Source organism: Apodemus sylvaticus, chromosome 10 (assembly GCF_947179515.1).
Source record: "Apodemus sylvaticus chromosome 10, mApoSyl1.1, whole genome shotgun sequence".
NCBI classification, from domain to species: Eukaryota; Metazoa; Chordata; class Mammalia; order Rodentia; family Muridae; genus Apodemus; species Apodemus sylvaticus.
Window position 1 is genome coordinate 48,824,649 of NC_067481.1, and position 27,288 is coordinate 48,851,936.

General features: G+C 47.3%; 2 protein-coding genes and 2 non-coding genes across 5 annotated transcripts in view; 1 reads left to right on the top strand and 3 right to left on the bottom strand.

Annotated features, from left to right (window-relative positions):
• Positions 1-3: 3 nt before the first annotated feature.
• Positions 4-11,851, bottom strand: Tsr1 (TSR1 ribosome maturation factor). The gene is made up of 15 exons (XM_052194236.1): positions 10,912-11,851; positions 10,635-10,738; positions 9,859-10,078; positions 9,627-9,761; positions 8,613-9,037; positions 7,657-7,816; positions 7,005-7,162; positions 5,159-5,349; positions 3,876-4,038; positions 3,539-3,649; positions 2,833-2,965; positions 1,133-1,249; positions 635-775; positions 475-549; positions 4-384 (listed from the first exon to the last, which is right to left on the bottom strand). Exons 1-15 carry the CDS (start codon positions 11,006-11,008, stop codon positions 206-208), a joined length of 2,409 nt encoding a protein of 802 aa, XP_052050196.1. The 5' UTR covers positions 11,009-11,851; the 3' UTR covers positions 4-205.
• Positions 2,658-2,748, bottom strand: LOC127695728 (small nucleolar RNA SNORD91 family). Its single transcript, XR_007980087.1, has one exon. It is a non-coding gene; the product is annotated as a small nucleolar RNA SNORD91 family (small nucleolar RNA).
• LOC127695729 (small nucleolar RNA SNORD91 family) lies at positions 3,334-3,426 on the bottom strand. The gene has a single exon (XR_007980088.1). It is a non-coding gene; the product is annotated as a small nucleolar RNA SNORD91 family (small nucleolar RNA).
• Positions 11,852-11,939: 88 nt separating the features above from the next.
• The window catches only part of Sgsm2 (small G protein signaling modulator 2), a 40,688-nt gene continuing 25,339 nt past the window's right edge, over positions 11,940-27,288 (top strand). Inside the window, exons 1-2 of one of the 2 annotated variants that reach the window (XM_052194234.1) lie at positions 11,940-12,269; positions 16,877-16,952. In XM_052194234.1, coding sequence (XP_052050194.1) covers positions 12,213-12,269; positions 16,877-16,952 — 133 coding nt within the window. In that variant the 5' untranslated portion in view covers positions 11,940-12,212. The remainder of the gene's footprint in view (positions 12,270-16,876; positions 16,953-27,288) is intronic. The other variant, XM_052194235.1, reaches the window with a different exon arrangement.

The window sequence follows — 27,288 nt, forward strand, 5'->3', positions numbered from 1 at the left end:
CTCTAGATGAAAATTTTGTTTTCCATCTTCCTTTTTAAAACTATTTTCAAAATCCTAATCAAGAAAGTATAAGTAATAGTGTAAATTCTGTACTTAGCAGAGACACAGACAACGGAAATAGAAAGCACAACTGCCTAGTCACAACCCACAGACTCCAACACTGGAGCTTTGGCTGCAGTAGAGACAGAACCCAACTGAATCTCCATTACTCCATGTCTACTTCAGACACTGTTGAAGAGATGTCACTTTTAACCCAAGGTACTGGTTCTGGTACATATGGGTCATAAGTCCATTTGGGAAATACTCGCTTATAGAGATTCATTAATACTGTATCCTGAGATTTTAGTTTCCCATCAAAACTGCACTTCATATGGCCATGGGTACCTAGAAGGAAAAAACAATTGGTCAAAGTAAAGTGGACACTCTTAAGCCCACTAGTCCCAGATAACTAACACCTGGGAACCCGAGTCTTACCTAGAGGCTCTTTGATGTGTCCCCGGCGGCCCCACTTGGTTCTCAGTTCCACAGGCTTAAACCACATCACATCCTCTTAGAATGGAACACAGACATAAAGTCAAACATTTACCCACACAGCATCAAGGCCATCTTCCCACCACTCTTCATTCACACATACCTCTGTTGAAGAACATGTAACGGACTACTGCCATCTTAGTAAAAATTTTAAAAGGATGACCACTTAGAACCACTCTCTTTATGACCATCCTGTCTGGATCCACTGAAAACAGATGGCCTGTAGCAATGAGGCTGTGCATTCCTAAGGAAGGAGAACAGCTGTTAGCCTACGGGCCAAGTCCTTCAGCTCTAGTCTACTTGTAGGGCCCATCCACCTACTATGCTTCTTTCCCAAGAAAGACCACTAAAAGACATTTCTAAAGAGCCAGTCCCTCACACCCACCTTACATATATTGTTTAGCATGTACTGGAGTGTGCCAACAGGTAACAACTGGTTTATCACCCTGGGTTTACACCCTCAATGAGGCTGAAACAATGAGGTATTTAAAACAAACAACACCAGTACTTAATACAAGCAAGACCCCATGTCTAAGTACAGAAGAGTATGGTGCTGGTGAGTACTTGTATGTTCAGTATTTACATTCTAAATCCAACATACCGTTTCTTTTCTGCTTGAAAAGCAGCACAGATGCAGGAGGGAATGTGATTGGCGCAAACACTGTCACCACTAAGGCCGCATCAGCAGTCAGGAATCTTTGAAATTTATGTTTATCAGCTTCCATAGTGAGGGCCCAAAAAAAGTAAATAGAAAAGTAAAAGGCCTCGTGAGAAACCATAAACAATGCAAAGTGTCAAAAGCTGTACTGCTGCCACACATAGCTCCACCCTTTAAAATTTCGGTAGTGGAGATCAAACTAAGTGCTCTGCCAGAGACCTACAGCATATCTTCAGTGTCTGTATTTTTATTTGTGTGTGTGTGTGAGAGCAGGTGCCTCTAAGTTGACCAATGTGGATGCTGGGAATCCAACCTGGGTCCTCTCCAAGCTCCTGTCTCTGTTTTGAGAGGAGCCCGTGTATTGCATGCTGGCCTTGAACTTGCTGTGTACCTTCTGCCATCAAGGGCTAAAGTTACCAGTTCGTTTTCTGTTTCTCTATATACTAACTCTCGGGCTTTTCCCGTGTCAGTAAGCATGGCTTTGAGATGACTGCTTCTGTGCTGGGTGTAGGACAGTAAGCTCGTAGGAAAACTGTTCACTTTACATTCTCATCATAATAAAAGCTTTTTTTTTTTTTTAATTTTTATTTTTTGGTTTTTCTTTTTTGCCTCGAACTCAGAAATCCGCCTGCCTCTGCCTCCCAAGTACTGAGATTAAAGGCATGCGCCACCACTACCCAATTTTTTAATACATTTAATTTATTTTGGGGGTGTGGGGTAAATATGCATAGAAGTCAGAAGATAGTTCTCTGCTCCACCACAGGGCGTCAGGGCACTCACTGAATGTAGGTCCTCAGGTTCAGCAACTAGTTCACATCAGTTTATATTTCAACTACTCAGGTCTGTCAGTGTGCCTCTGTAACACAGGGCCAGCTGGGCATGGTGGTGTACCCCCTCCACCTCAGTACCCCCAGCATTCTGAAGGTCAAGGCCAACTTGGGCAACATTATTAAGACCTAGTCTCTCAAATAATAATAAATAAAAATAGAAAGTAAACAAGACAGCCCCACACAAGTTCCTTAACAAGTAATGACGGTAATGAGGTAAAGGTGGGAGTTCAATGCAATAGGATATGCTATCTCTTCAATAAAACCTTTGTTTACAGCCGGGCAGTAGTGGCGCACGCCTGTAATCCCAGCACTCTGGGAGGCAGAGGCAGGTGAATTTCTGAGTTCGAGGCCAGTCTGGTCTACAGAGTGAGTTCCAGGACAGCCAGAGCTATACAGAGAAACCCTGTCTCAAAAAATCCAAAAATCAAAAAAAACAAAAAAAAAAAAAAACAAAATGAAAACTTTGTTTACAAAATGTTCGTTCACACGATGGGGAAGAGAGTGTGCCTAGAGCACCAGTAATGCTGTCACCGTCTCATCTCCTGAACAGAAAGGCAAAAGAACCCCAAGTGAGCAGGCAACATGTATTCCCACTCCTAGTCACTCGGATTTAAAACCCACTCTGTAACAAATACTCTTGGTAGAGAAGCCTCAGCACAACAGCTTGCATCACTGGGATGCTTCAGACAGGTTCAGACATTTCAAATAAGAACATCATAGGCTCCTAAGTCAGAGTACTAAAAGTATTTCTGATCCCAGAGACGCTCACACACACACAAGAGCTGGCAATACTCCAGCAGCGTCTGTGCTCACCTGCTGTGTGCTGGGAGAATAAAGGCGAAGCTCGGAAGCGCCTGAATCCACAGTGGAAGATCAGTTCTTCCTTCGCCTTCACAGGTTCCGTGTTACCAGGGTTCCGGCTCACCACCATGTTCAATACTGACATCTGAGGACCAAACAAGAAAAAGCTTCACAATCTAGGCATACAACAGCCTAACCTGAAAGGCAAAGCAAGCTAACATCAGTCTGACCATGCTACTTAACTAGTCCTTTTGATCTACCAACGGACAGCATGGTGCATCTAGGCCTCCTCGGTGCTTCTATGTACACGTCTAAGCTGGCTCACTGTTCCACATTAACATTAAAGAGCATCAGTAAACGCATTCCCCTTACCTGAGCACTAACACCCTCCCTGCCACAACAATCCAAGCCTTCCCACCCCCAGTATACACGATTATAGGCTACCTAGAGAACAGATCTATACATGGGCAGACTTTTATAACCTCTAACCCCCATTTTGATCTGAAAAAACACACTTAGAGAAGTCTCAGAACCACACAGACTACATCACAGAGATGTTTCAGACAGGTTCAGACATCTTGGGCATAACCATCATTGACTTCTCTATTTTAATTCCTCGATTAAAAAAAAGGTTGGCTCTCTCATACCAAAGAGCAAAATGTTGTACACTTGGGAAAAATAACTGTCCCTCTCCATTTCCCACAAAACGCTGCTTTACCTTCTGTTCATAAGGTAGCAAAGAGAATGCAATCAAGGGCGCTCCTTGCCTGAAATGCTCGACCACTGAGACAGGGACATCAGAAACATGAAGGGTGACATACCATCCAACCTGCCAGGAAGAAGCCCAACAGTTACAGGCTTACCCTTAGTGTGCCAATGACGAAACCTTTCTCCCGGTACATGCTAAGCCTCATCTCTCAAGACTGACACTCGTGCATGCATCAACCACCCAGAATCAATCTTCTCAGAAACTTACCCCTGACCCCTCCTCATTCCCAAACAAGCAGCATGATACCAAACAAACACAAATTAGAAAGCGGACAGAAGGCAGGTACCTCAGCTCCTTCAGCTTCTTTTTCCTCAATCTCCTTAAAGATTCTTTTTCTACTATTAACAAAATTCTGAAACTGAAATATCCGAGCATAATCTCTAGGAAGGTTTTCTTTAGGGTCCCAAGGAGATGTCCGAAAGCTCTTGAGGCCTCTATATTTCTGAAATCTAGAACATAGGATTTAAAGAAAGCAAGAGGTTTAGATGGTGCTATGAAAACTCACCTCACTTGTAAAATGGCTAAAGCTCTAGGTTTTTCAAAGTACTCTTACTAGGGATGTAACTCACCGGTGTAATGCTTATCTAGTAGACACAGGGGCCCAGGTTCAATCCCCAGCATAGCACACCAAAGTCTGGCACTGGGGATGCTGGGGCAGGATTATGTGTTTCACACCAGCCTGAACTACAAAGCAAAGCTGTCTCAAGAAACTAAGGCACCAGAATGGAACTAGAACTGGGCATGGAAATACATACCCACATTCCCAGCACTTGAAAAGTACAGGCAGAGGATCAAAGCTAGCCTGGTCTATACAAGACCCTATCTTTCACACATTCTCCAAACTAATAGCTTTAGCAAACACCATGTTCTACAACAGCTTCTAACAAGTATTTCAGAATCAACCCAAACTTTTCAAAGGGTACAAGTACTTTTAAGTACCTGCCTAGTGCCTGCCTGTCAGGGAATATGGCTCTTCAACCTGCCTTACATTACAGCCTTGTATCAGGCTTGCTTCCGAGAAAAAAAAAAAAATCACCTATATTTTCTTACTTTTACAAGCTTTCTTTCAAAACATATACTCCTAACATCCCAAAAAATTATATTTCTGAGTATTTATCCACAAGGAATGTTTGCTAATTAACCTTCATATGTCTCTCTCACTAGGACCCTCTGAACAATTCTAAACCTTGATTATGTGTTGCTGCTTCTCATAAAGCTTGCTAGCCCTTCAAGGACAAGGACAGTGCATTTTTTCTCTACTTGCTTCCTTTTCTTTTTTTTGTTTTGTTTTTTCAAGACAGGGTTTCTCTGTGTAGCCCTGACTGTCCTGGAACTCACTCTGTAGACCAGGCTGGCCTCGAATTCAGAAATCCACCTGCCTCTGCCTCCCAAGTGCTGGGATTAAAGGCGTGCACCACCACCGCCTAGCTGTTTTTTTGTTGTTTTGTTTTTGAGACAGGGTTTCTCTGTGTAGCCCTGGCTGTCCTGGAACTAACTCTCCAATTGCTTTCTACTCACATAGTTCTAAACCATGAAAGTTAAACTTGCTGAAATCATTTGTTGACTAACCGAATTCTAGCAGCCACATCACGGGGGGTATCCATTTCATCTGGAAACATCTCCTCTAGTCTTTCTTGTTTGTATTTCTCCAACATTCTTTCCTCATCCTCTTCATCTACTTTCTCATCGTATAGATCATCCCGCACAGACTCCCCTAGAGTCATAGTTTCACATTCCTCTTCTTCCTCACCACTCCCATCCTGTAAAGTGGGGGATTAAAACATGCAATATGAAACATAATTATAGTCTTAACACTGAGGAAGCTGACTGAGGCACGTGATTCACCATGAATTTGATGGCTGCTTGGGTGAGAGTAAGATGGTCTAAACAAAAACCAAAACCAAAAAGTATCAACCCCAAAAGAAGGCAGGGAATGTAGCTCAATTGTAGAGTGATTTCCTACCTAGGACGCACGAAGCTCTTGGTTAGAGCCTAAAGCTGGGCAGATTTCACATGCTTACAGTATCAACGGCTGGGTTCAAGGTCACCCTCAGCTACAGAGTTCAAGGCAGCCTGAGATACATGAGACAAGTCCCAAAAAGTGAAGTCAGCACCTATAAGATGGCCGAATGCATAAAGACACTTGTGTCCAACCCTGCTGACCTCATTTCTAAACCTGAGTTACATCCAGGGAATCCAGAGTGTGGAAAGGGAGAAGTGACTCCCCGGGCTGATCCTGACTACCACACACCAGTTCACATAGAAACACAGGCAAGCATGCAAGATCAGCAGTGATGGGTACCTCTCATCACAGCATCTGGGAGACAGGGTGTGTTTGAGAGTTCAAAGCCAGCCTGGTCTACAGAGTGCGTCCAGAACCCTGTGGCTCAACTGGGGAAGTGCTCACTTGGCATCTGTTAATCCTTGGGCGTTGATTCGTAGCACCACTTCCAAAACTAAGTATGCTAGAACACCTCTACAATCCAAGCGCTGGGAAGGTAGAGGCAAGAGACCAAGGCATTCACGGTCCCTCTACTACACAGTAAGCTCAGAGTCAATGCACGGGATGCATGAGACCATGTCAGGAAAACAAAACTATCCAACAGGAATAAAGAAAAAAAGCTAAACAAGATGGCGATCAGGCTTGGTGTCACATGCCTATGATCCTAATTCTGGGAAGATTTGAAGGACTGCTGTGAATTCAAGGTCACCTACTGGCTAGCTCCCCCCCCCAAAAGAGGGGGGGGGGCTGGGCAGTGGTGGAACCAGCACTTGGAAGGCAGAGGCAGGCAGGCGGATTTCTGAGTTCAAAGCCAGCCTGGTCTACAGAGTGAGGTCCTGGTCAGCCAGAGCTGCACAAAGAAACCTTGTCAGGAAAAACCAAAATCAGAGAGTGAGAGGACGGAAGGAGGGAGGGAGAAAGGGAGGGAGGGAGGGAAGAAGGGAGGGAGGGGGAAGAGAGAGAAAGAGATCAGCAAACCACCCATTTCTGCCCCCAAAGCAACTAAAGATTTAATAAATTTCTTAGACACCTATCTGCAACCAATATAAACATAAAAATGTAAGGTGAGGCCGTGTTTACGAGTACAGACATGCCTGTAGAGGTCAGAGCACAACTTTGGTTGTCTTCCCCTCACCCTCTGCCTTAAGACAGGATCTTTTAATGTTTGTTAACTTGGCCTTAGTGTTCCATAGAATTACACTACCACATCTGGCTTCACTGGTCCTGGAGATTCAAATGCAAGTCCTAAAACTTCTGTGGCAAGTGTACTTTACCCAATGCGCCATTTCCCCAACCTCAAATGCTGCATTTCCCCCATAGTCACAGCATAGTTCAGCAGCTGACTTGACAGCACAGCCTTGGTTTGGAGCTACATGCAGAGGTGGCTCAGTGGCCTCAAGGCCGTTTTCTTACCTGAGACTCCTCTTCCATGAAACTTTCATGCTGTATATCATCATATTCATCACCTTCCCCATCACTTTCCTCGCCTTCATCCAGAATCCACTCGGCCTGGTAACTGGATGTTCCTTTAGGGACCGTCCTTACCACCCTGGACCGCTGCTTCAGTAAGTCTGTAAAAGCACACTTTTGTATCTGTACCTGTGCAGGCACTGCCACCAACAGGAAAAGCCACAGCTACATAAGAACAGACTACTTCCAGATTTAACTTCACCGCCTCACATTTAACGACAAATACACAGCTAAATAAACCCAGTAGTGGACCTAATGTCCTTTATTATTTAAGAGATAAGCCGGGTGGTGGTGGCGCACGTCTGTAATCCCAGCACTCTGGGAGGCAGAGGCAGGCGGATTTCTGAGTTCAAGGCCAGCCTGGTCTACAGAGTGAGTTCCAGGACAGCCAGGGCTACACAGAGAAACCCTGACTCGAAAAAACAAAACAAAACAAACAAACAAAAAAGAGATAAGCCTGGAGTGATTTCTAGAGAGGAAACAAACCTGTGTCCAGTGTTTGCTTAGTGCGACCATTCAGTATCTAAGCTTCCTCTCCAGCCCTATAAGCACATGAACACTGAAAAGGCAGAGTTACATGTCTGCCGCCACTGACCATTTGCCTCATCCAGCTCCTCCTCGGTGGGCCAGGTTTGCTCTCCTTCCATTGGATCTGGAATAACCTCCGACTGTAAAGTCTCCTGCTGATCAGGGTCTGCTTTCATCAGAATCTTAAGGTCTTCTTCCATGTCAGCAGCAGCATCTGTAACACAAACCTAAGACCCAAAAGCAAGTAACAGCCTATCAGACATTCACCCGAAAGATCCAGGAATTAAACAGAAAATCACATTTAATTCTAGCGTTTAACTCTGCTCCCCTGCTAACTTTCGAGATTGTTACTAATCTTGACACTCTCCTGTATATTACACCACCTTTCAATAAAGCTGTCCTCTTCAGGTCTGTGGTGCACGCCTTTTATTAACACTCAACTGGCAGAAGAAGGCTGACCTCTGTAAAGTTTGAGGCTAGCCTGGTCTATACACTAAGTTCTAGACCAGCCACTACTACATAGTGAGGTCCAAACCTTTTAAAAGTTCAAAGAAGAGCCGGGCGGTGGTGGCGCATGCCTGTAATCCAGAGGCAGGCAGATTTTTGAGTTCGAGGCCAGCCTGGTCTACAGAATGACTTCCAGGACAGCCAGGGCTACACAGAGAAACCCTGTCTCAAAAAAAAAAAAAAAAAAAAAAAAAAAAAAAAAAAAAAACCCACCCCCTGCCCCCCCCAAAAGTTCAAATAAAGCCAGAAGTCTAAGTGTGGTAGACACTGCTTTACTTCCTCCACTCCATCACTAGATGTAGATTCTCTTTCGTTTTGTTTTTTGGATTTGGTTTTTTGGATCCAAAGACCAGGGTGGGCACACAAGGTGGGAGAGAACCCAACCTTGCACACCAGTGACACACCCCTCTCCAGCATACGAAAGTAAATTCAGTAAAAAAACTGAAAACAACTGTGGGCACGGAATGTGGGACGTAGTAGAGGGCTGGCTTAGCTGGTTTCAGCTCCCCATCTTACCTCCATCGCCACGCTTGCTTTCTTTGGGGCTTTAATCACTCTAGGATTTAAAGGGAAAGGATCCACAGGCGCATCTATTTGATTCATCTGGAAATCACCATGTCCAACAATATGCAGCAAGCTATTTACATTCAGAGTCCTCCCACGAACATAGCCTGAGATTTTCAGGGTGCCCACCACATCACTCTCCTCACTCGGCACAAAGTCAGCAGCATGGGCAAACAAGTAAGCTCGTCGGTCCCGAAAGGCCAGGTGCCGCTGCTTCTGGTTAGCCAGCTGCCGAAGCAACATTCCTGACTCCTGCTGGGTGTCTAGTGGCAGGAGTTTGTCTTCAGGAAAGCGTTTCTCCACTGCTTTATTTAGCTTCTTTCTAGCATCTATTTGTTTCTTTGGTGGGAGGCCAGAAAGGCCCTGGACAGCCAGTGCTGAAAGAAGAGAGAAAAGCTTAGGGACTCATTGTTTGACTACTTGAAAATTCCTTTCCAGTTCTCAAACAACACAGTGGTCAGTTTTGCTGTGATCCCAGAGATCACTGGGGAAACTCAACACTGAGCTAACAAAGAAATGTCACAGTGAGTGTTAATTTCCTATTCCTCCTCTGGGCACAGGACAGCCCAGGGAAAAAAAGTAATAAATAAATAAATAAACAAACAAACAAAAACTCTCTTTAATAACATAAAAATAGCTGGGTGGTTAGTACACACTTTCAATCCCAACACTCAGAAGACAGGGGCAGGGCAGGTGGATCTTTGTAAGATCAAGGCCAACCTAATCTACAGGACCAGTTCCAGGATAGTCAGGGCTACCCTAAGAGAAACTTCTTGTCTCAAAATAAATAAGTAAATATAAAATAAAATATATGAGAATATCTGGACAAGTATAGCTCACAACAGAATATAACCCACTGATTTACCCCTAAAACAAATGTTAAACATTGTGCCTGGATGACCAGAGTTGGTTTTTAAAAAAAAAAAATTGCTTTCTTTGCTGATCTCTGACATAACACCTACTTACTATAGGTGGGAAGGCCTTGAGCAAAGAGGCAAGACAGACAATAATCCCCAGTACTGTCCCAGCCTTCTAATGGGTCCAGGAGGAACAGGATGGTATCAGCAACTTTAGCCATGTCTAATAGTGTATGCAGATCCCCTGTATACAAGACACCATAAAAAAAGAAAAGATAGTTAGCACATTACATTCAAGGAATAGAACTTGAACATGAGAGGAAAGAACTGGACACTCTAACCTGGTCTTGCATATGTGAAAAACCATCGACGTTTCAAGGTAGAGCAGAGAAGCATAAAGCTATGGGTGTTGCCCCGTTCATTCAAATACACTGTCCCCAAGTCCTCATTCTGAAGCAGTTTAAATGCCTCTGCGAGGGAAATCCTGCTGTGCAGAGGCACCACCAGCACCTGATGTGGAGGCCCATCCTTGCTGCCCAGCTGCCTCTTCTCTGCCAGAACCTAGGAACAAAGATTCAAAATACCTCCATCATCTGCTTCACTAGTACATCTTCAAAAATATAGACGCTGTAACCCCAGAGCATTACTACTCCTGTTTTTGTTGCTTTGTAAAAGTACCAATGGAATTTTATGTAACAAAACATTGGAAAAGATCAGAATAGTTAGGTGTGGTTGCCCTAGCCTTTAAACTGAACACTCAGAAAGCAGAGGCAGGAGGATCTCTGAGTTCTAGGCCAGCCAGGGCTACACAGTGAGAGCCTTTGTTTAAAATAATCATCACCTGCAAAAGAGCAAGTCCATATAAATAAAGATAACCAAGGACCAAGCATTCTCTGATTAAAAGCCACGTGTATGTATGTGCTGTCATGGAGTTTGACAGGGCCTCGTTCTAAAATGAACATGGCCTGAGGGTACCCTGGGTTTACCTCCGTTTTCGGCCCATTTCCGTGTCGCGTTTTCTCGTGCAACATAAAACATTGGAATGTAACCGATCTAAATTGGAATTACCGATCTAAAGCCACAGCCGCCCCGCTTCCCCCACCCCCACTTCTCTCACCGTCTCCCTCTTCTGCTTTCGGAGCTGGCTGGCGCGATGCCTCTGGTCTACTCGGCTGAGCTGCTTCTTCAGCTTCTTGCACAGGATTTTCGGTCCTACACGGCCTGGAAGGCAGATCAGAGTGGCTGTTTTTCTCTTCACCGTTAGACTAACAAACAAGAACCTCCCTGAGCTCCTTAGGAAGAGACTTTGGCAAGGGTCCCAAGTCTACTCTGTCTGGGCTCGGGTATCGGCTAAGCAGCCCTCTTCCTACTCACTACTCCTCCTTCCTCCTCACCTCTGCTGTCCCGTTGTGCAGACCCGCCGCCGTGGTGCCGCCCGCCTTTATGAGCTTTATTCTGCTGCTTCAGCGGCCCGGAGCGGTGAGCCGCCATTCTGCTGCCCACGTGCGCCGAGTAAACACCACTTCCGGGCGTACCGGAACGCTTCCGGCCCCGGGGACAGACTTCAGTCTGGCGCTCCCGTGACCTCTCGCGAGGTTTGTTTCCGCCCGCCTGCGAGCGCCGGGTACTGTGTCCCGGCAGATGCGTCGTGGCAACTTTTCCCACGCTGCAGTCCTCGGTTGAGAGCTGAAAGATGCCGGCAGTAGTCTCCCGGCTTCGGCTCTTGGTTAGGAGGTCTATTTTGCGCCCATCTTTCCATTTTTGCTCGCTATAGTTGCATCACGTGGGGAGAAATAAAAGTCCTATCACGTAGATTCTGCACGTCGCTCTCTCCGGTCCCAATGAATTGTATAAAGGGATAAAATTTGTAACTGTCCTTTTCTTTCCTCTATTACTCTAATTTCCAACGCGAATCACTTAGGAGGGGCTCGTGTCACCGGCTCTGTAATGTCTCTTTTTCCAACTCGTGTCCCCCTCTTCCCACAAATCTGCAAGATGAAAAAACCTGACGCTGGAGACCCGAAGGAGAACGAAAGCTTCCTCTTGTGCTGGGGCACCTGTTCTTCGTAGCTCGCGCTCGGGCTCCTGCTTTTCTCCTGCAAGCTTTGCGACTGAGAGCTACCAGCCGAGCACGGGATCCGGAGTGATGAGACCAGGTTCGAACCACAGTGACCCAGAGCCGAGACCCTGGCTTCCTAGCTCCTCTCCGAGGGGCCAGAAGTCGGGAGCGATCACTGTGGTTGAGGTTAGCCCAGACGCAAGCAGCTTTTCCAAAGTCCGCTGGCCGCGCAGCGCCGGGGAAGAAGCTGACTCCCAGCGCTCACAATGCGTGTTCGCGCCCTCGGGGCGGGAGCGGGCCGGTCGCCATGACAACCATCCCCGCGGCGCCCGCCCGGGCCCGACGCCCCCAGGCGTCCGCACCCGCCCTGACCCCCCCTCCCCAGTCGCGGCGCACACACCCCCTCCCTGCCGGCTGTGGGAAGGGGCCGGGCCTGCTGCCTGACGTCTGCGGGGCTCGGAAGATGGCTGCGGAGCTGAGCACCTGGCAGTGGCTGCGGCGGCTGCAGGCGGGGAGTGCAGCGGGCGGGGGCTCCGCCTCGCGCGTGGGGCGCTGAGTCGGGAGGCGCGGTGGCGGTGAGGGCGCACGGGGGCTCGGGGGTCCGCTTGGGGCCGCCTGCCCGCCACCTGCCGCACCATGGGCAGCGCAGAGGACGCAGTCAAAGAAAAGCTGCTGTGGAACGTGAAAAAAGAGGTACGGTCGGGGCAAGGTCTCAGGGGCTCGCATCCCTCCCGCGCTGGCCCAGGAGCAGGGAGGTGGCGGCACCCACCCACGCGCTCGGCCGCCAGCCCACCTTGCTGGGCGGGGGCGGGGTCCTGTGCGGGCCGGGCCCCACGCCCCTCTCTGCGTCCTGCGTCCGGGGCAGCGCCCTCGGCCGGGGTCAAGGCTTGCGCCCTGGGGCTTGTTTGCTCCGCGGTGCTCCCGACTCCCCACCCTGTGACGGCAGCAGCGCGGGGAGACCGCGGTCGGGGGAGGGGTGGCGACGATTGCTGGGGAACCCGAGTTGCCCATTCATTGCTGGTACTGCCCGGGGAGGGGGCGGGGTCCGCACGGCCCCCTGGAGGCGGCGAGCCACAGTTCTAGGGGCTTCGCTCTCGGGTGGGTGTCCGACACACCGCCCTCTTGTATCCCTCCAGTACGTGAGTCGTGGCTGGCGGAGGGTTCCCTGCACACCTCACTGTTTCTCCCTCCACGCCCACCTCCTTACCCAGGAACCCGGGTAATTTTAAGAATGGCTTTTAAGACTCGGATTATTTTTGCCCTTTTGAGGGAAATCCTTCAGAAACAAGAGTTTCTCTCTACTAATCCCCTTTACCTTGACGCTGCTTAAAAGCTCATTTTAATTTCTGGGGTGGGGGGGGGGCTGCCCATGTGAATGACTCACCAGCTTGTGAGAGGGCCTGCAGTGTAGAAGAGATGAATGAGGCCTCCTTCCTCAGCCTGCCTCTGTAGCTAGGTCTACCAGGTGTGAGCTACAGGAAGGCAGAAAACTGCCTGCTTGTTCACTGTTTTGTTTCCAGAGCCTGGCACGCTGATAGACACTCTATTATATAGCTGCTGACGGTGGAAACTGAGGTCCGGTGAGGTAGTCTTGAATAGTCCAGACTTACTTGTGTGTGAACTTGAGTAAAGTTACTTAAATCTTGGTTTCCTGGTTTCTTTTTTAAATAGGATAATACTATTATCTCACATATATTTTTTCAAGCACCCTTAGAGTTTGAGGGTTTGAGAAGACTCTGGACTCTCACTGTGCATTAACTGTGACCTGCTTGCTCATGTGCCCTACCTATTCCCTTCCTTCTTCACAGAAAAGTCTGCAACCATCCCCTTTCCAGTTGTGTGAACAGCTTCATTGTGCTTTTGCTGTGAGTGGCCAAGTGAGGGTTTCTTAGGTCAGGGCCTTTTCAAAATAGTCTTAAGCTCCAGTTTGGTCACCAAAGAAAAGTGAAATCTCAGTGATTATCCCCAGGAAGAAAGCAATATAAACCAAGAGATTCGGGAGAATATAAGCGAATAGGAACTGTGGGCGTGTTGTTAGGTTATTTAAGACCCAAATTTGAGGGGCTGGAGAGATGGCTCAGCAGTTAAGAGCACTGACTGCTCTTCCAGAGGTCCTGAGTTCAATTCCCAGCAACCACATGGTGGCTCACAACCATCCTTAATGGGATCCAATGCCCTCTTCTGTTGTGTCTGATGACAGCTATAGTGTACTCATATAAAATAAATAAACCTTAAAAAAAAAAAGACCCAAATTTGAAAATTGATTGGTATGTGAGGAAATAATGTTGAGAACATGATTTTCTTCCCATTAGTCAAAGACTTTGTTTCAAGAATGCTTCCTTTGGAAACTGAATTTTACTGCAGAGGTGAACCTTCCTGGCAAAGGCAGACCTGCTTTGCCCTTCGCATGGGTCGCTGTCAGTGCTTGGCTTACAGACAGTGCTACAAGAAGAGACAGTTGAGAACCAGAGGAAAAACTCTCCTCACACAGGACCTCTAGACTAATCCTAAAATCATCTCTAGGTCCTCCTAACCCGATCTATGTCTCTCTAGCTGCTTCAGATACCTGTTGAGCCTTAGCTGTGAGTTCCTGCAGAGACCCTCTGGAAAGTAATCGAGGAAGCTTTTTAACAGCTTGGAGTGCAAGAATGATCCAGTCAGATCCATTTACCTAACCACCAACCATGAGCAGTTTCAGCAGGGAGAAACCTCCAGGTTCTTCCTTCCTCCTTAGGCCTTCGGTGCTCTGCCACTCTCCATGTTAAGAGAGGACCTTGGCCTGGTGTGGTGCATACCTTTAATCCCTTTGGGTCCCTACAACCATGTTTATCTACTGCAACTGGACTTGAAAGTAAATAAATAGGTAATTAGGCAAAAAGGGCTGGAGAGATGGCTCAGTGGTTAAGACTGCTGCTGGGCAGTGGTGGCGCACGCCTGTAATCCCAGCACTCTGGGAGGCAGAGGCAGGTGGATTTCTGAGTTCAAGGCCAGCCTGGTCTACAGAGTGAGTTCCAGGACTGCCAGGGATACACAGAAAAACCCTGTCTAAAAAGCCAAATCCAAAAAAAAAAAAAAAAAAAAATTCAGACTGCTCTTCCAGAGGACCTGAGTTCAAATCCCAGCAACTACATGGTAGTTCATAACCATCCATAACAAGATCTGACTCCCTCTTCTAGAGTATCTGAAGACAGCTACAGTATACTTACATATAATAAATAAATCTTTAAAAAAAAGCCGGGGTGGGGGGGTGGGGGGGTGGTGGTGGCGGCGGTGGTGGCGGCGGCGGCGGCGGCGGCGCACGCCTGTAATCCCAGTACTCTGGGAGGCAGAGGCAGGCAGATTTCTGAGTTCGAGGCCAACCTGGTCTACAGAGTGAGTTCCAGGACAGCCAAGGCTACACAGAGAAACCCTGTCTCAGAAAAACCCAAATCCAAAAAAAAAAAAAAAGAAAAGAAAAGAAAACTCACCAGGAGCCAGGGTGTTATCAGGACACTACATCCTGTCCAAAGGGTGACAGCCAAAGATTAATGTGGAACATGAGAGCAAATCCCTAATTTCAAAATATAAAAGGCAAAGCACTGGAGATCCTGCTCTGTGCTTAAGAGCTCTGGCTGGTCTTCCAAGTTTGATTCCCAGATATCACATGACAGCTCACAACTGTTCTAGTTCCAGGGGAGCTGATGCACTTTTCTAGTCTCTGTATCATATAAGTGTCATGCACAGACATACATGCAGGCAAAATACCCATTCACATAAAATAAAGATAAGTCCTTTAAAAGGTAAGGACTGTCTGCTAATGGCTCATTCTGTAGGATTTTATGCTGGGATTGAGGAAACCCATCTCTGATCCGCACTGGTGGTATCTGTCTCCTGGCACATCCCCCGTGAGATCTGGCACAAATGTTAGGAGCAACTAGAACCTCGTTCTGTTGATGGAAGTGTAAATTGCTACAGCCACTTGGAGAACATTTTGGCAGTATTACTAGACACTAAAGCAGAAAATATGCATCTGAAATTCCTTGCCTAGAAATATACATTTTAGAAAGCCAGCATTTATGTTCACAAGAAGATATGTCCAGATGTTCATATGACTCATAACAAACCCACGCTGGAAAGCACCTAAATGCCAGTTAATTGTGGTATTGTCACGCAGTTGGGAAGGAACAATCTGCATTCCCAACAGACACAACAGAAACCTCACAGTCATTCAAGCAAGCAAAAGAAACAACTCGAAAAACACTCCGTACTGTTATTTCATTAATTCTTTTTTAAGTGCAAAACTAACCTAAGCACCCAGAGGTTGGGCCTGGCAGCTCAGGCCTGTACTCTTGGCACCTCAGAAGGCAGACAGACATAGGAAAAATGAATGCGTTATAGAGTAAATTCCAGGCCACCTTAGGATAGTAAGATCCTATCTCAAAAAATCAAGCCAAGGGCTTGGCCGCTCATGCCTTTGAGCCCAGCAATCAAGCGGCAGAGGAAGACAGATCTCTGCGTTCAAGAATAGCCATGAGTTCTAGACCACCCAAGGCTTCGTTGTGAGACCCCGCCTCAAAACAGCAATAACAAAAAGGGTTGACAAAAATAGAAAAATAGTTCAGTTTTGTTTTCTGGCCCAGCATGCACAAGGCCCTGGGTTCAGTTAGCACTACAAAAAGAAAAAAAGAAAAAGAAAAAAAAAGGAGGAAAGAAAGATAGTGGACACTTGAGTCCTCTCAGAAAGAGTGGAGACTCGAGGAGGAGACAATAAAACAAGGTACTTGGGCAGACAGGTTCTATAGTCTATTGTGTCCTAGCCCAAACTAGCCAGGGGTGCACATGGTGTGTGTGTGTGTGTTTGTGCTGGAGCACACATGCTTATGTGCATATTTCTGTGGGTCAGAGGATGTTTTGTAGAGTCTGGTCTCGTGTTCCTCTTTTTTTTAATTTTAATTTTTTTTTATTTTTGGTTTTTTGAGACAGGGTTTCTCTGTGTAGCCCTGGCTGTCCTGGAACTCACTCTGTAGACCAGGCTGGCCTCGAACTCAGAAATCCGCCTGCCTCTGCCTCCCAGAGTGCTGGGATTACAGGTGTGCGCCACCACTGCCCAACATGAATTTGTTTTCTTTTGGTGCTAAGAATTGAATCTAGAGCCTGACCACTGAGCTGTACCCTCAAACCCCATAATTAAAGATGCTAAAGAGAAAAATTAAAAATAATAATGCCAGCCTGAGGATATAGCCCAGTGTCAGAGGGTTTGCCCTGATTTTTTTGCCCAGCAAAAATAAATTAGAATAATGAAGATGCCCGTTTATTCACAGGTGAAACAAATCATGGAGGAGGCTGTCACCAGGAAATTTGTGCATGAAGATAGCAGCCACATCATTGCTCTGTGTGGTGAGTAAACGCTTTACAGTGATGGGTTACAGGCTTGGGACTGAGCGCTTGGGCCCAGGACCTGGGAAAGATGAGTCTCCTGCCTTAGTAACTCTCAAATCTGAATGCAAGTCCCAACCAATCCAAACACTCTTGAAGTCAGTGTGACTTTAAGACCTACTGAATCAGAGGCTTCAGGCTGCAAGAATCTGTATTTCTGTATTTTAGTATCCTAGGACAACAGTTCCCAAATTTTAGTAGCACCAGAATTCGCCTGAAAGTATGTTTAAAACATTTATACCTGATAATCCCAAGCCTGTGATCCCGGCTATTCAGAAGGCTGAAGCTGGAAGATCAAAAGTTCAAGGCTTGTTTTATCCAGGGTTAGCCTGGACAACCTGGTGAGACCTCGCCTCAAAAAAATAAAGAGAGGTGGTGAAAGAGACGGCTCAGCCGGTAAGAAGCCTGGCTGCGCAGCGGTGTCCCGGCACTCAGGAGGCTGAGGCAGGTGGATCTTTGGGAGTTTGAGGGCAGCCTGGTCTACAGAGCAAGCTCTAGGACAGCCAGGGCTATACAGACAAACCCTGTGTCGAAAAACAAGACAAAAGAAATTCTGGCTGCCCTTCTGAGAGGATCTGGGTTTGAGCCCCATGCCGCATGGTTGCTCACTACGGCCTATGACCTCCGAGTCAGAGGAGCCAGCACCTTCTCTGAAGTCTCAGCAGCACAGAACAAAGCATACCGGGTCCCTGCCAAGGCGTTTCTGGTTCTGGTTGGTCTGGAGTGGCCTGACACTCCGGACGTCTTCCATGCTCACAGGGGCAGCTGGGATCCTACGTCCCTGGACCACACTTTGAGAACCTTGCCCTAGCACTTTGGATTTTGGAACCACCCGTCTTATCTGTCCCTTTCCCTCTGGGGAAGGATTGGCACTTTGGGATGATTTTCTGTGCTTTTTGGCTGCCACATCTTTCTGGTTGCTCCATTCTCCCAATTCCCCTTGCACTTGGTCAGATGCAAAGGACCAAGAGCATAAGCAAGGAGAAAAGCCAGAGCCTCTGGCCGCGGGACTCGGATGCATGATGGCGAGGCCTCAGGTTTGCCTTTGTAGGGAAAAGCTATAGCTACACAGCATTCGCTTTGATTTCCACAAACCTAGCCATCCCCTATTATGCCCTAAGGTGGGAAGGATACCAGAGCGTAGCGTGTGCCAGTAGTCACACGACTCTAAAGAAATGCCTTATTTTTTACTTTGTTTTTACATTATACTTCGTGTGGTGTGTAAATGCCCATGTATGGACTGTGGCACCTGTGTGGGGTTCAGAGGACGGTTGTTGGGAGTCTGGTGTCTCTTTCTACCTTGTGATCAACCATCAACAACATCGGCAGGCCTGGCATCGAGCACCTCTGAGCCTCTTACTGGCTTTTGGCCACAGTGAGACAACTGCCTTTCCCATAAGTTTGGCAACGCGCCAGCCAATATTCTCTGTGCAGCAGGAGGACAGGGACAAGGTAGAGACAGTCTCTGCCCCAGAAACATAAATCCTGCTAAGAGACAGGCAGACAGAAAAAAGAAAAAAAAGTGTGAAAAAGGATGTGTCGTGATAATAGGTAATAAAAGATCTATGGAGGAAAAAAAAACATTCTAGAGGGAGTTATAGTAGTTGGGAGAGGCAGCCAATGAGCAGAGGCTGTGTGACACAGGGCTTTGAAAAGTAGTGTTGTGCATAATACTTAAGTGTTCGTTTCTCCCTCCTTCCCCCTCCCCCGTCCTCCCCTCCTCTCTCTCTGCCTCCCTCTCTCTCTTCCTTTACCTATCCTTGGCTGGCCTGGAACACACTCAGGCTCTTGATCCTCCTGCTCAGTCCCACCAGCATGCACCATGCCCCGCCCCTCTGTCACTAGTTTGATGTTTCCCCTAGTATGCTTTTTTTCTAAAGATTTATTTATTTATTATATGTAAGTACACTGTATCTGTCTTCAGACACACCAGAAGGGGGCATCGTATCTAACAGATGGTTGTGAGTCAAATCCTTTTTTTGGTGGTGGGGGGGGGGGGGTTGTTTTGTTTTGTTTTTTGAGACAGGGTTTCCTGGAACTCACTCTGTAGACTAGCCTGACCTTGAACTCAGAAACCGCCTGCCTCTGCCTCCCAAGTGCTGGCGTGTGCCGCCACTGCCCCGGGTATGCTCTTTTAAAGTTAGAGCAGGGTTGCTGGGCATGAAGATGCATGCCTTTAACCCAGCCCTGGGGAGGCAGAGGCAAGTGTGTATCTCAGAGTTTGAGGCTAGCATGGTAGCCTCCGCCTCAAATTTTTGTGGGTCGAGTTTATGCCTCTAAGCATGCCTGGAGTCCGAGAGCAGAAATCTCCTTGTCCCAGGTGTCTGTCCCTCAAGGCTGAGGCTAGGCTTGCTGTCTGCAGCCTTCCCGGCTCCCTTTGGGTGAGTTTCCCCAGTTCTCTCCTACGATGCCCTGATCCACCCGTCTGCCGCCTGCTTTTACCTTTTCTTCTTCTTCATAGAACACATGCTCTGGGAGAGAGAAAAGGAAAAGCCTAGTGTCATTAGCCTAGAAGCGTATTAGAATTCTGGCTGGTGCTAGGCTCTGTCAGAGCACACGCTGTGGAAAGCTACGACCACGAAGTGAGAACAGCTCATGCGTGGGTGCTGTGTGGGGGTAGCCAGAGGAGCACGAAGGGGCGAGGCTGGAGGAAGGCCAGCAGGAGGAGAGTAGTCCACATTCAGGCTCTTGAGGTGAGCAGCAGTGGCCAGCTCGCCTGCAGCTGGCCTGGAACTCCGGGAGCTGTGGGTCTCCTGTCTAAAGCTCTGAGTGCTTTCATCAGGGCAAGCCACACTACGGGAGAGCAGGCTTCCTTCGAGCCATTTCAGTTATTGTAGTAGACAAAACAAAGCCTTCCAGTCTCCGGGGCTTTAAACGGGGTCCAGGAGCCAGGAGGACCCATGTTCTGCTGGTCCTCCAAGGCTCCTAGGAGTCACAAATGCAAACCTAAATGCCACAGGATCAGACAAAAATGGTTGCAAGAGAAGCTGCCTGGATGTGAGGAAGCAGTGTCAGCCTGAAGTGGCCCAATAGCACTTGCTCCCTGGGAAGTGTCAGCCCCGATTGAATTGCCACAGGGATTCAGGCCCAGGCTTTGCTGGCCTCTAAGAAGGCTGGGATTTTGTGTGTGTTAGTGTGTTAGTGTCTTTGTGGGTGTGGTTGTTTGTACGAGTGGGTACCTGTGGAGGGCAAGGATCAACCTCAGATGCTGTTCTCAGGGGCCACCCACCTTGTTTGTGGGGACCGGGTCTCCACCAGGACCCAGAGCTTACCAAGTGAGCTAGGTTGGCCGGCCAGCAAACCCCAGATGGAGCCCTCTCCCCAGCTGGACCTGGGCTTCTTTTCCTCCCTGTGTCTTGTATTTTTGGAATTTGTGTGTGTGTGCGTGCATGTGAGGGGTGGTTATTTGTTTGTTTCTGAGATAGGTCTTCACCATGGATCCCTAGCTGGCCTGAGTCTCACAGTGAAGACCAAGCTAGCCTCAAACTCGCTAATTCTCTTCTGGCTTCTACCACCCAAGTGCTAGAACTAACAGCCAGGCCACCACACCCATCTTATTTATTGACTTTTTATGATATTCACATCAGCAACTCAGATACCATCTTTTAAAATCAAACATCCTGAGCTGGCAGGATGACTCAGTCTTGCCATATAAACCTGGTGACCTGAGTTCAGTCTTCAGAGCCTTGTAGGAGGACAGAACTGAAGTGGCTGAAGTTGTCCTCTGATCCCCCATGTATGCTATGACATGCATGTGCTCACACTCAAACATCACAATACACAAAATTATAAATAAGTGTGACTTATTAAAAAATGAAATTCAACATTCTGATAATACAATACAGAGATATACTAGTTTGACATCCTGCGGAATGATAGTAAGAGATTACAATAAGTCTTTGTTTTCTGTAATTAAACTGTTGTGTTTCTGTAGGAGCAGAAAACATTGTACAGTACAAACAAGGAGGTTCATAATACACAGGAATCTTAGATCTGAAATTCGGTACCACAGGCAGCATTGCTGGTGTGGTGTGATGAGCGCACAGTGCTTCAGAACCAAGGCTGTGGTGGAGTGGTGGCTGCAGCACCCGTGAATGCCACAGAAACAACCAGGATTCGTTCTATGCTTGGTTGTATTTATTTATTATGTGGGTAGGACACATGTGCCAGGGTGGCAAAGGCTGTGTTAGTCAGGGCTCTCTAGAGAAGCAGAACTAATAGAATGAACATACATGTATGTATGTATGTATGTATGTATGTATGTATGTATGAAGATGGATAGAGGAAGGATGGGGGGGATGGATGGATGGATGGATGGATGGATGGATGGGGGATTTATTGGAGTGGCTACAGGCTGTGTCCAACCATAGCTGTCTATTAACAGAAAGCCCAAGAGTCTAGTTGTTCAGCCCCTGGGGCTGGATATCTTAACTGATTTTCAGAATCCCAAAGAGGCAGGCTCCAATGCCAGTGAAGGACTGGACTTGCCAGGGACACTGAGAGCAGGCAGGCAAAGTGCAAAGGCTTCGTCCTTCCATGCCCTTTATATAGCCACCAGAAGGTGTGGATCAGATAAAAAAGGTGGATCTTCCTACCACCGAAGGTCTAGATTAAAGGTCAGTCTTCCAGCCAGGTGGTGGTGGGCCTGGTGTACAGAGTGAGTTCCAGGACAGCCAGGGCTACACAGAGAAACCCTGTCTATAAAAACCAATGTGGCGAGGGTGGGGGACAGAGAAGAGAAGAAAAGAAAAAACCCTCACGGGTGTACCTAGCCACTTGGGTTTTAATTAATGCCAGATGTAGTCAAGTTGACAACCAAGAACAGCCATCACAGGGGTGGACAGAGAGCAACTTGTGGAAGTCAGTTCTTTTTTTTCCACCATATGAGGCCTAGGGATCAAACTGAGGTAGGCCTGGTGTAAGCACCCTACCTATGAGCCATCTTGCCAGCCCCAAACATTTGATTTTGAATTAATTTTTTGATCATTACATGTTTCATTATTCCCAGAGGTTTTGTGACACCCTCCCATAGTCACACACCCCACACAAGATCACATCTCTCACACAGTCCACACGAGGTTACATCTCACAGTTTATAGTTTAAAAATATGTTCCAGTGCACTTAGGAGCTGGGGTCCACAGCGTGACAAAGGAGGACCTGCCTGATGGTTTCTTAGGGTTTCAGTAGGAGAGATGGCTCAGTGGTTAAGAGTATTGGCTGCTCTTCTAGAGGACCTGGGTTCAATTCCTAGCACCCACATGGCCGCTCACAACTTTCTTTAACTCTGGTTCCAGATGATCTTCAGACACACTTACATGTAGGCAAAACACCAATGCATATAAAATAAAATAATCTAAAATAAATTATTTTAAAAAAATTTAGGGTGCTTATATTTGAGCTGGAAATAAAACCTTCCAAAAGAACCAAATGGAACCAAAGACTTTCTGTATTAAAAACATGGCCATGGGCAAACCCAAGAAAGAAAGTTATGAACAGACTTTGATTCCTGTTACTCAAGGCTTGGAGTGGGACTCTAGGGCAGGCTTCACAAGACTATCAAAGAAAGGTACATGTTTAGATGCTGTCCAGAAGCCACTCAGGCCCTACACAGAGAAACCTTCCTTGTTAAGATGGATTGTGAAGTAGATGCAAATTCCAGCATCTCCTCGGGGAGGCAGGAACACCAGGAGTTCAAGGCCAACCTCAGATATATAGAGGTTTGGAGCCTAGCCTGGGCTACATGGACCCTGTCTCAAAACCAGCTTCCTTGTGAGGGCAACCCTGGAAGCTAGGGAAGGGTCTTGTCCAGGTGCTGTCTTGCTCCACGCCACCTCTGCACCCTGTACCAAAGCATCAGTCCCTCTGAGATTATCTGTCATGCTAGGCTAGGATGGAGCTTGGAGGACGGACCCAAAACCACCATCCCAGGAAAAAAGGAAATCTTTGATGTCCCCTTTGTGTCTTCCAAGTTTTGTCCGGTTTGCTTTTGCAAGGCCACAGTATGGTCCTTGCTTTGCAGTTTTCTAGGGTGGGGGTAGGGGGTTTGTGTGATTAGGGTACTGAGAACTGCACAGGTCAGCGCTCAGTCACTGAGATCCTCCTGCCTGGTCTGTAAAGCTTTAGATGTTGATGTAAAGTCTTACTGAGAAGGCAGAGTGTGATGGCTCCTGACACCAGGGAGGATAACCAGGTGATATCAAGAGTTCAAGGTTGGGGCCCCGGAGAGATGGCTCAGTGGTTAAGAGCATTGGCTGCTCTTGTAGTTTGATTCCCAACACCCACATCAGGTCAGGTGGTCCACAAACCATGTAGAGTGCCAGTTCCAAGGGATGGATCCAACACCCTCTTCTGGCCTGTCACATGCACATGTTCAGAAGCGCGCGCGCGCACACACACACACACACACACACACTATTAAAAATAATAATCTTTTTGAAAAGAAGGGATATGGAGATGGATCAGCAGGTAAAAGCACTTGCCACTCAAGGATGTGAGCTTGACAAGCAGTCCAGTCCCAGGAAGGGGATGAGAACTGGGCTTGCACGGCTGTCCTCTGACCTTCACACATATCCACACACAAACACATACTAAATAAGTGATTTAAAACATTTTAAAGCCAGGTGGTAGTGACACATGCCTTTAATCCCAGCATTCAGGAGGTAGAGGCAAGCAGGCTTCTCTGAGTTCAAGGCCAGCCTGTTCTACAGGTTTGCTAGGGTTACACAGAGAGACCCTATCTCAAACAAATAACAAACAAACCAAGACTTCCTACTGGGCTGGAGCTCAGAGTATACTTGCTTAGCATGCCTGAGATTCCTGGTCTAATCTCTAGTTGAAGCAAACTAATGCTTTATATTTGTATTTTCTCCGTGGCTTTGTCAACATTTTTTCCCCTCCCAGCCTTTACCCCCATTGACTGGTATCTTCTGCCACCTCCTTCCATGGTGGAGGAGGGTGCTCTTAAATGTATAAACAGGGCACTCAGAGTCAGCAGCAAACAGCAAATTATCTCAAGTTGTGCTCCAAATCTTAATCTGAAATAATAATGTATGTGCCTATGCATATTTCTTCTCTTACCATCAACTGATTTGAGGTAACTAAAGCACCAACCCCTGAAACTATGTTTCTCTGAACTTGACCTCAGTCTACAACAGTATCTTTCTAGTGAGTGCTAAGATTGTGAAGTTTTGTTTGTTTGTTTTTTTGAAACAAGGCCCCAATGAGTATCCCTGGGTGGCCTGAAACTCAATATATAGACTAGGCTAACTTTAATGTCAGAGATCTGCCTGCTTCTGCTTGGGATAAAAGGTGTGCACCACCATGCCTGGCCCTAGATTGAATTGTTTGTCTGTCTGTGTCTCTCTCTGTCTCTGTCTCTCTGTCTCTGTCTCTCTCTGTCTCTCTCTCTCTCTCTCTCTGTGTGTGTGTGTGTGTGTGTATGTATAGTTTGAGGTCGAACCTTGATCTTGAGGCAGGCTAGACAAGCATCTACCACGGAGCTCCACCCTCAGCCCTGTGGATCTTATCCTTAGGCGGCTGAGAGAGGATTCTGACTTTGAAGAGCAGTTCTCACACCAGCTGCTAGGCATGGGGGGGGGGGGGGCGGCAGGGGGAGCCTGTCTTCTCAACCAGCAGCTTTCTGACCTGAGGGTTATTTGAGGCTGAGTTGTAATGGAAGGTGGGGGTGGAGTCTGGAAGTTGGAATAACACGGGCTTTATTAACCAGCTCCCTGTTGCTAAGCAGCCTTCATTAGCCAGTTAGGTCTCCCCTGCCGTGAGCATGAGCTCCTCTGGGAATGGCAAAGAGATACTAATAAGTGGAAGAGCAGCAGGTGCAGCAGGAGGTTGTGTCTCACCTGGGATACTGCAGCCAGCCATGCTTCTGCACATTTTGTGATTCAGATTCCAGGCGGTTGCTAGCTAGCCTGACTCTTTTCAACAAAAGGGACTCTTTCCCTCCTGCATCCAATGAACAGCTTATTCCCAAGACTATCTATCTTTTGTTTTCCACCCAGAAATGAACAAGTCAGGTAGCTTTTCAGCTAAGGTCAGGAAGGGAAGATAGATAGATGTCCAAAGCAACTGGTTTCTTTCCTCCTGTGCTAAGGACATAGCCAAGGTTCTGCAGTTTGGACCGGAGCTGAGTCTTTGGAATCAGATAAACTAAAGTTTGCATGCTGTTCATGTCTAACCCAGAGCCAGTTAGTTATTCAGTTTCCTCTGAGCCTGCCCCCAGAAGATAATTCCAGCATTGGAAGAGCTACTCGGGGCTAGGGGTGGGTGGTTAGCTTTGGAGAGGTAAACCTCAAAAGAGCCATGTAAGCAAAGCACGTGACATGGTGTCCATTGACGCCGTGTTCTCGAACCAGCTGGAAACCTTCCCCAGAAATAATCCAGGATTCCTATGAGTTCGTGTTTCTGACAAACTGGGGAAATCTGAAATCTGGGAACACAATCAGGAAGGAAATGAATCATATTAAGCAATTGACATCAGGGTTGGACATTATGATAAACCTATAATCCTAGCCCAGATTGGGGCGGTATAAACAGGAGGACTACTATAAATTTGAGGCCATCCTGGTCAGCATGAGTTCTAGGTTAATCAGAGTAAATAGCAAGACTTTGGCTCCAAAGAAAAAGGAAAAAAGTAGTTATTGTTCAGTAAAGGTTTGTATACTTGGGTAAGAGTCTAAAAATCACTTTAAATAATCCAAAGATAAAGCTGGGCATGGTGGCACACCTTTAATACCAGCGCTCAGGAGGCAGAGGCAGTCGGATTTCTGAGTTCAAGGCCAGCCTGGGCTATAGAGAGAAACCCTGTCCGGAAAAACCAAACCAAAACAAACAAACAAAAAAAAAACAAAAAAAAAAAGCCGGGCGGTGGTGGCGCACGCCTATAATCCCAGCACTCTGGGAGGCAGAGGCAGGCGGATTTCTGAGTTCGAGGCCAGCCTGGTCTACAGAGTGAGTTCCAGGACAGCCAGGGCTATACAGAGAAACCCTGTCTCGAAAAAACCCAAATCCAAAAAAAAAAAAAATCATTTGGTTGAGGGAGGTTTCAAGCATACACAAAAGTAAGGCTGCCCCATATACCCACTGCTCAATTTAAACAAATAGCTAACAGGTATCAGTCAAATTTTGTTTCAGCTAAATCACATGTAACCAACTTTTTCCTATGTTTGGATTATTATTATACTTCTATCTATCTATCTATCTTTTATTTATTGAGATAGGGTTTTGTTTCTTGATTGATTGATTGAGATAAGTGCTATTCTGTGCTATTCTGACTGGCTGTCCTGGAATTCACTCTGTGGACCAGGAGTGCAGGGATTAAAGGCGTGCTCCACCACCGCCCGGCGTCCAAGGATTCTTAAGGAGAAGGATAAGCTGGGATAGGCAGCTCAGGGGCTGTCTTCATCCAAAGTTTGTGCTACACAGATTGGTTGGTGGCCTCTAGGGTCCACCCAAGAGTAGAGTGTAAAGGAACTGGAACACTGTGGAGTACCGCAGCTGCAGTCATCTGACAGGGTACATGGTGACCAAAGGCTCCAGGAGATAGTGAGTCTCTTGCCACTGAGGGAATGTGGTCAGCCTTTGTGCAGAGAAGTGGCTGCGCCTCACCCAGCACACTAGGAAGTCACATTGTCCCTTCAGGGCAAGGCAAAAGAGCTCCTGGGGCCTGGTTCTCATTTCTCTCCCCTTGATTCCAGAAAAGCAGACCCACTCCTCCTCTAATCTACAGGGGATGCTGCTTTCTTATCTGAGGAGTTGAACAAAGCTGAGTGCCCCAGAGCTGAAATAAAGTCAGGGTTACCGTGCAAGATGAGGGAAAATGTGCCCCAAATAGAGTGGGAATGTTCAGTCTGAGTGCAGGCAGCCATTCCCAACCCAGGGTAGAAATGGGCTATCGGAGCTCTAAGGGCGGGAAGGAGAGAGGCCACCGGCCTGCAGGAAGCTTCTGCTCTTCCTACTTCACGGGCAGCAAGTTCCACTGTGAACTTTCTCCTCTCCTCCCCTGCCCCGCCAGCCAGCCAGCTCCTCCTGTCTCCACTGTTCATAGGCCTGAAGCACTACCGTAAAACTCTTTTTCTGGGTGTTGCCCCCACAGCTCTAGGACCAGGTTGTGGATGACTGCTCCACCCACACTTTCCTCCCTCAGGTTCTCCATGGCAACTACAACCCAACTCCCCCACTGCACAGATGGCTTTGGGGAGAAAGGTGAAACTGAGCCAGAGGTGGTGTGCCTGCTACTCTCCACACTTGCCTTCTTCCCATCCTCAGCTCCTCCTGGTCCTT

What these genes read in the sequence shown, in the direction of transcription:
- Tsr1 (XM_052194236.1), bottom strand. Translation starts at nt 11,008, where the DNA reads ATGGCGGCTCACCGCTCCGGGCCGCTGAAGCAGCAGAATAAAGCTCAT. An exon ending in TGCACAACGGGACAGCAGAG is followed by an intron (nt 10,739 to 10,911) that starts GTGAGGAGGAAG and finishes TCTGCCTTCCAG; the next exon opens with GCCGTGTAGGACCGAAAATC. An exon ending in AAGAAGCTGAAGGAGCTGAG is followed by an intron (nt 3,650 to 3,875) that starts GTACCTGCCTTC and finishes TCTTCCTGGCAG; the next exon opens with GTTGGATGGTATGTCACCCT.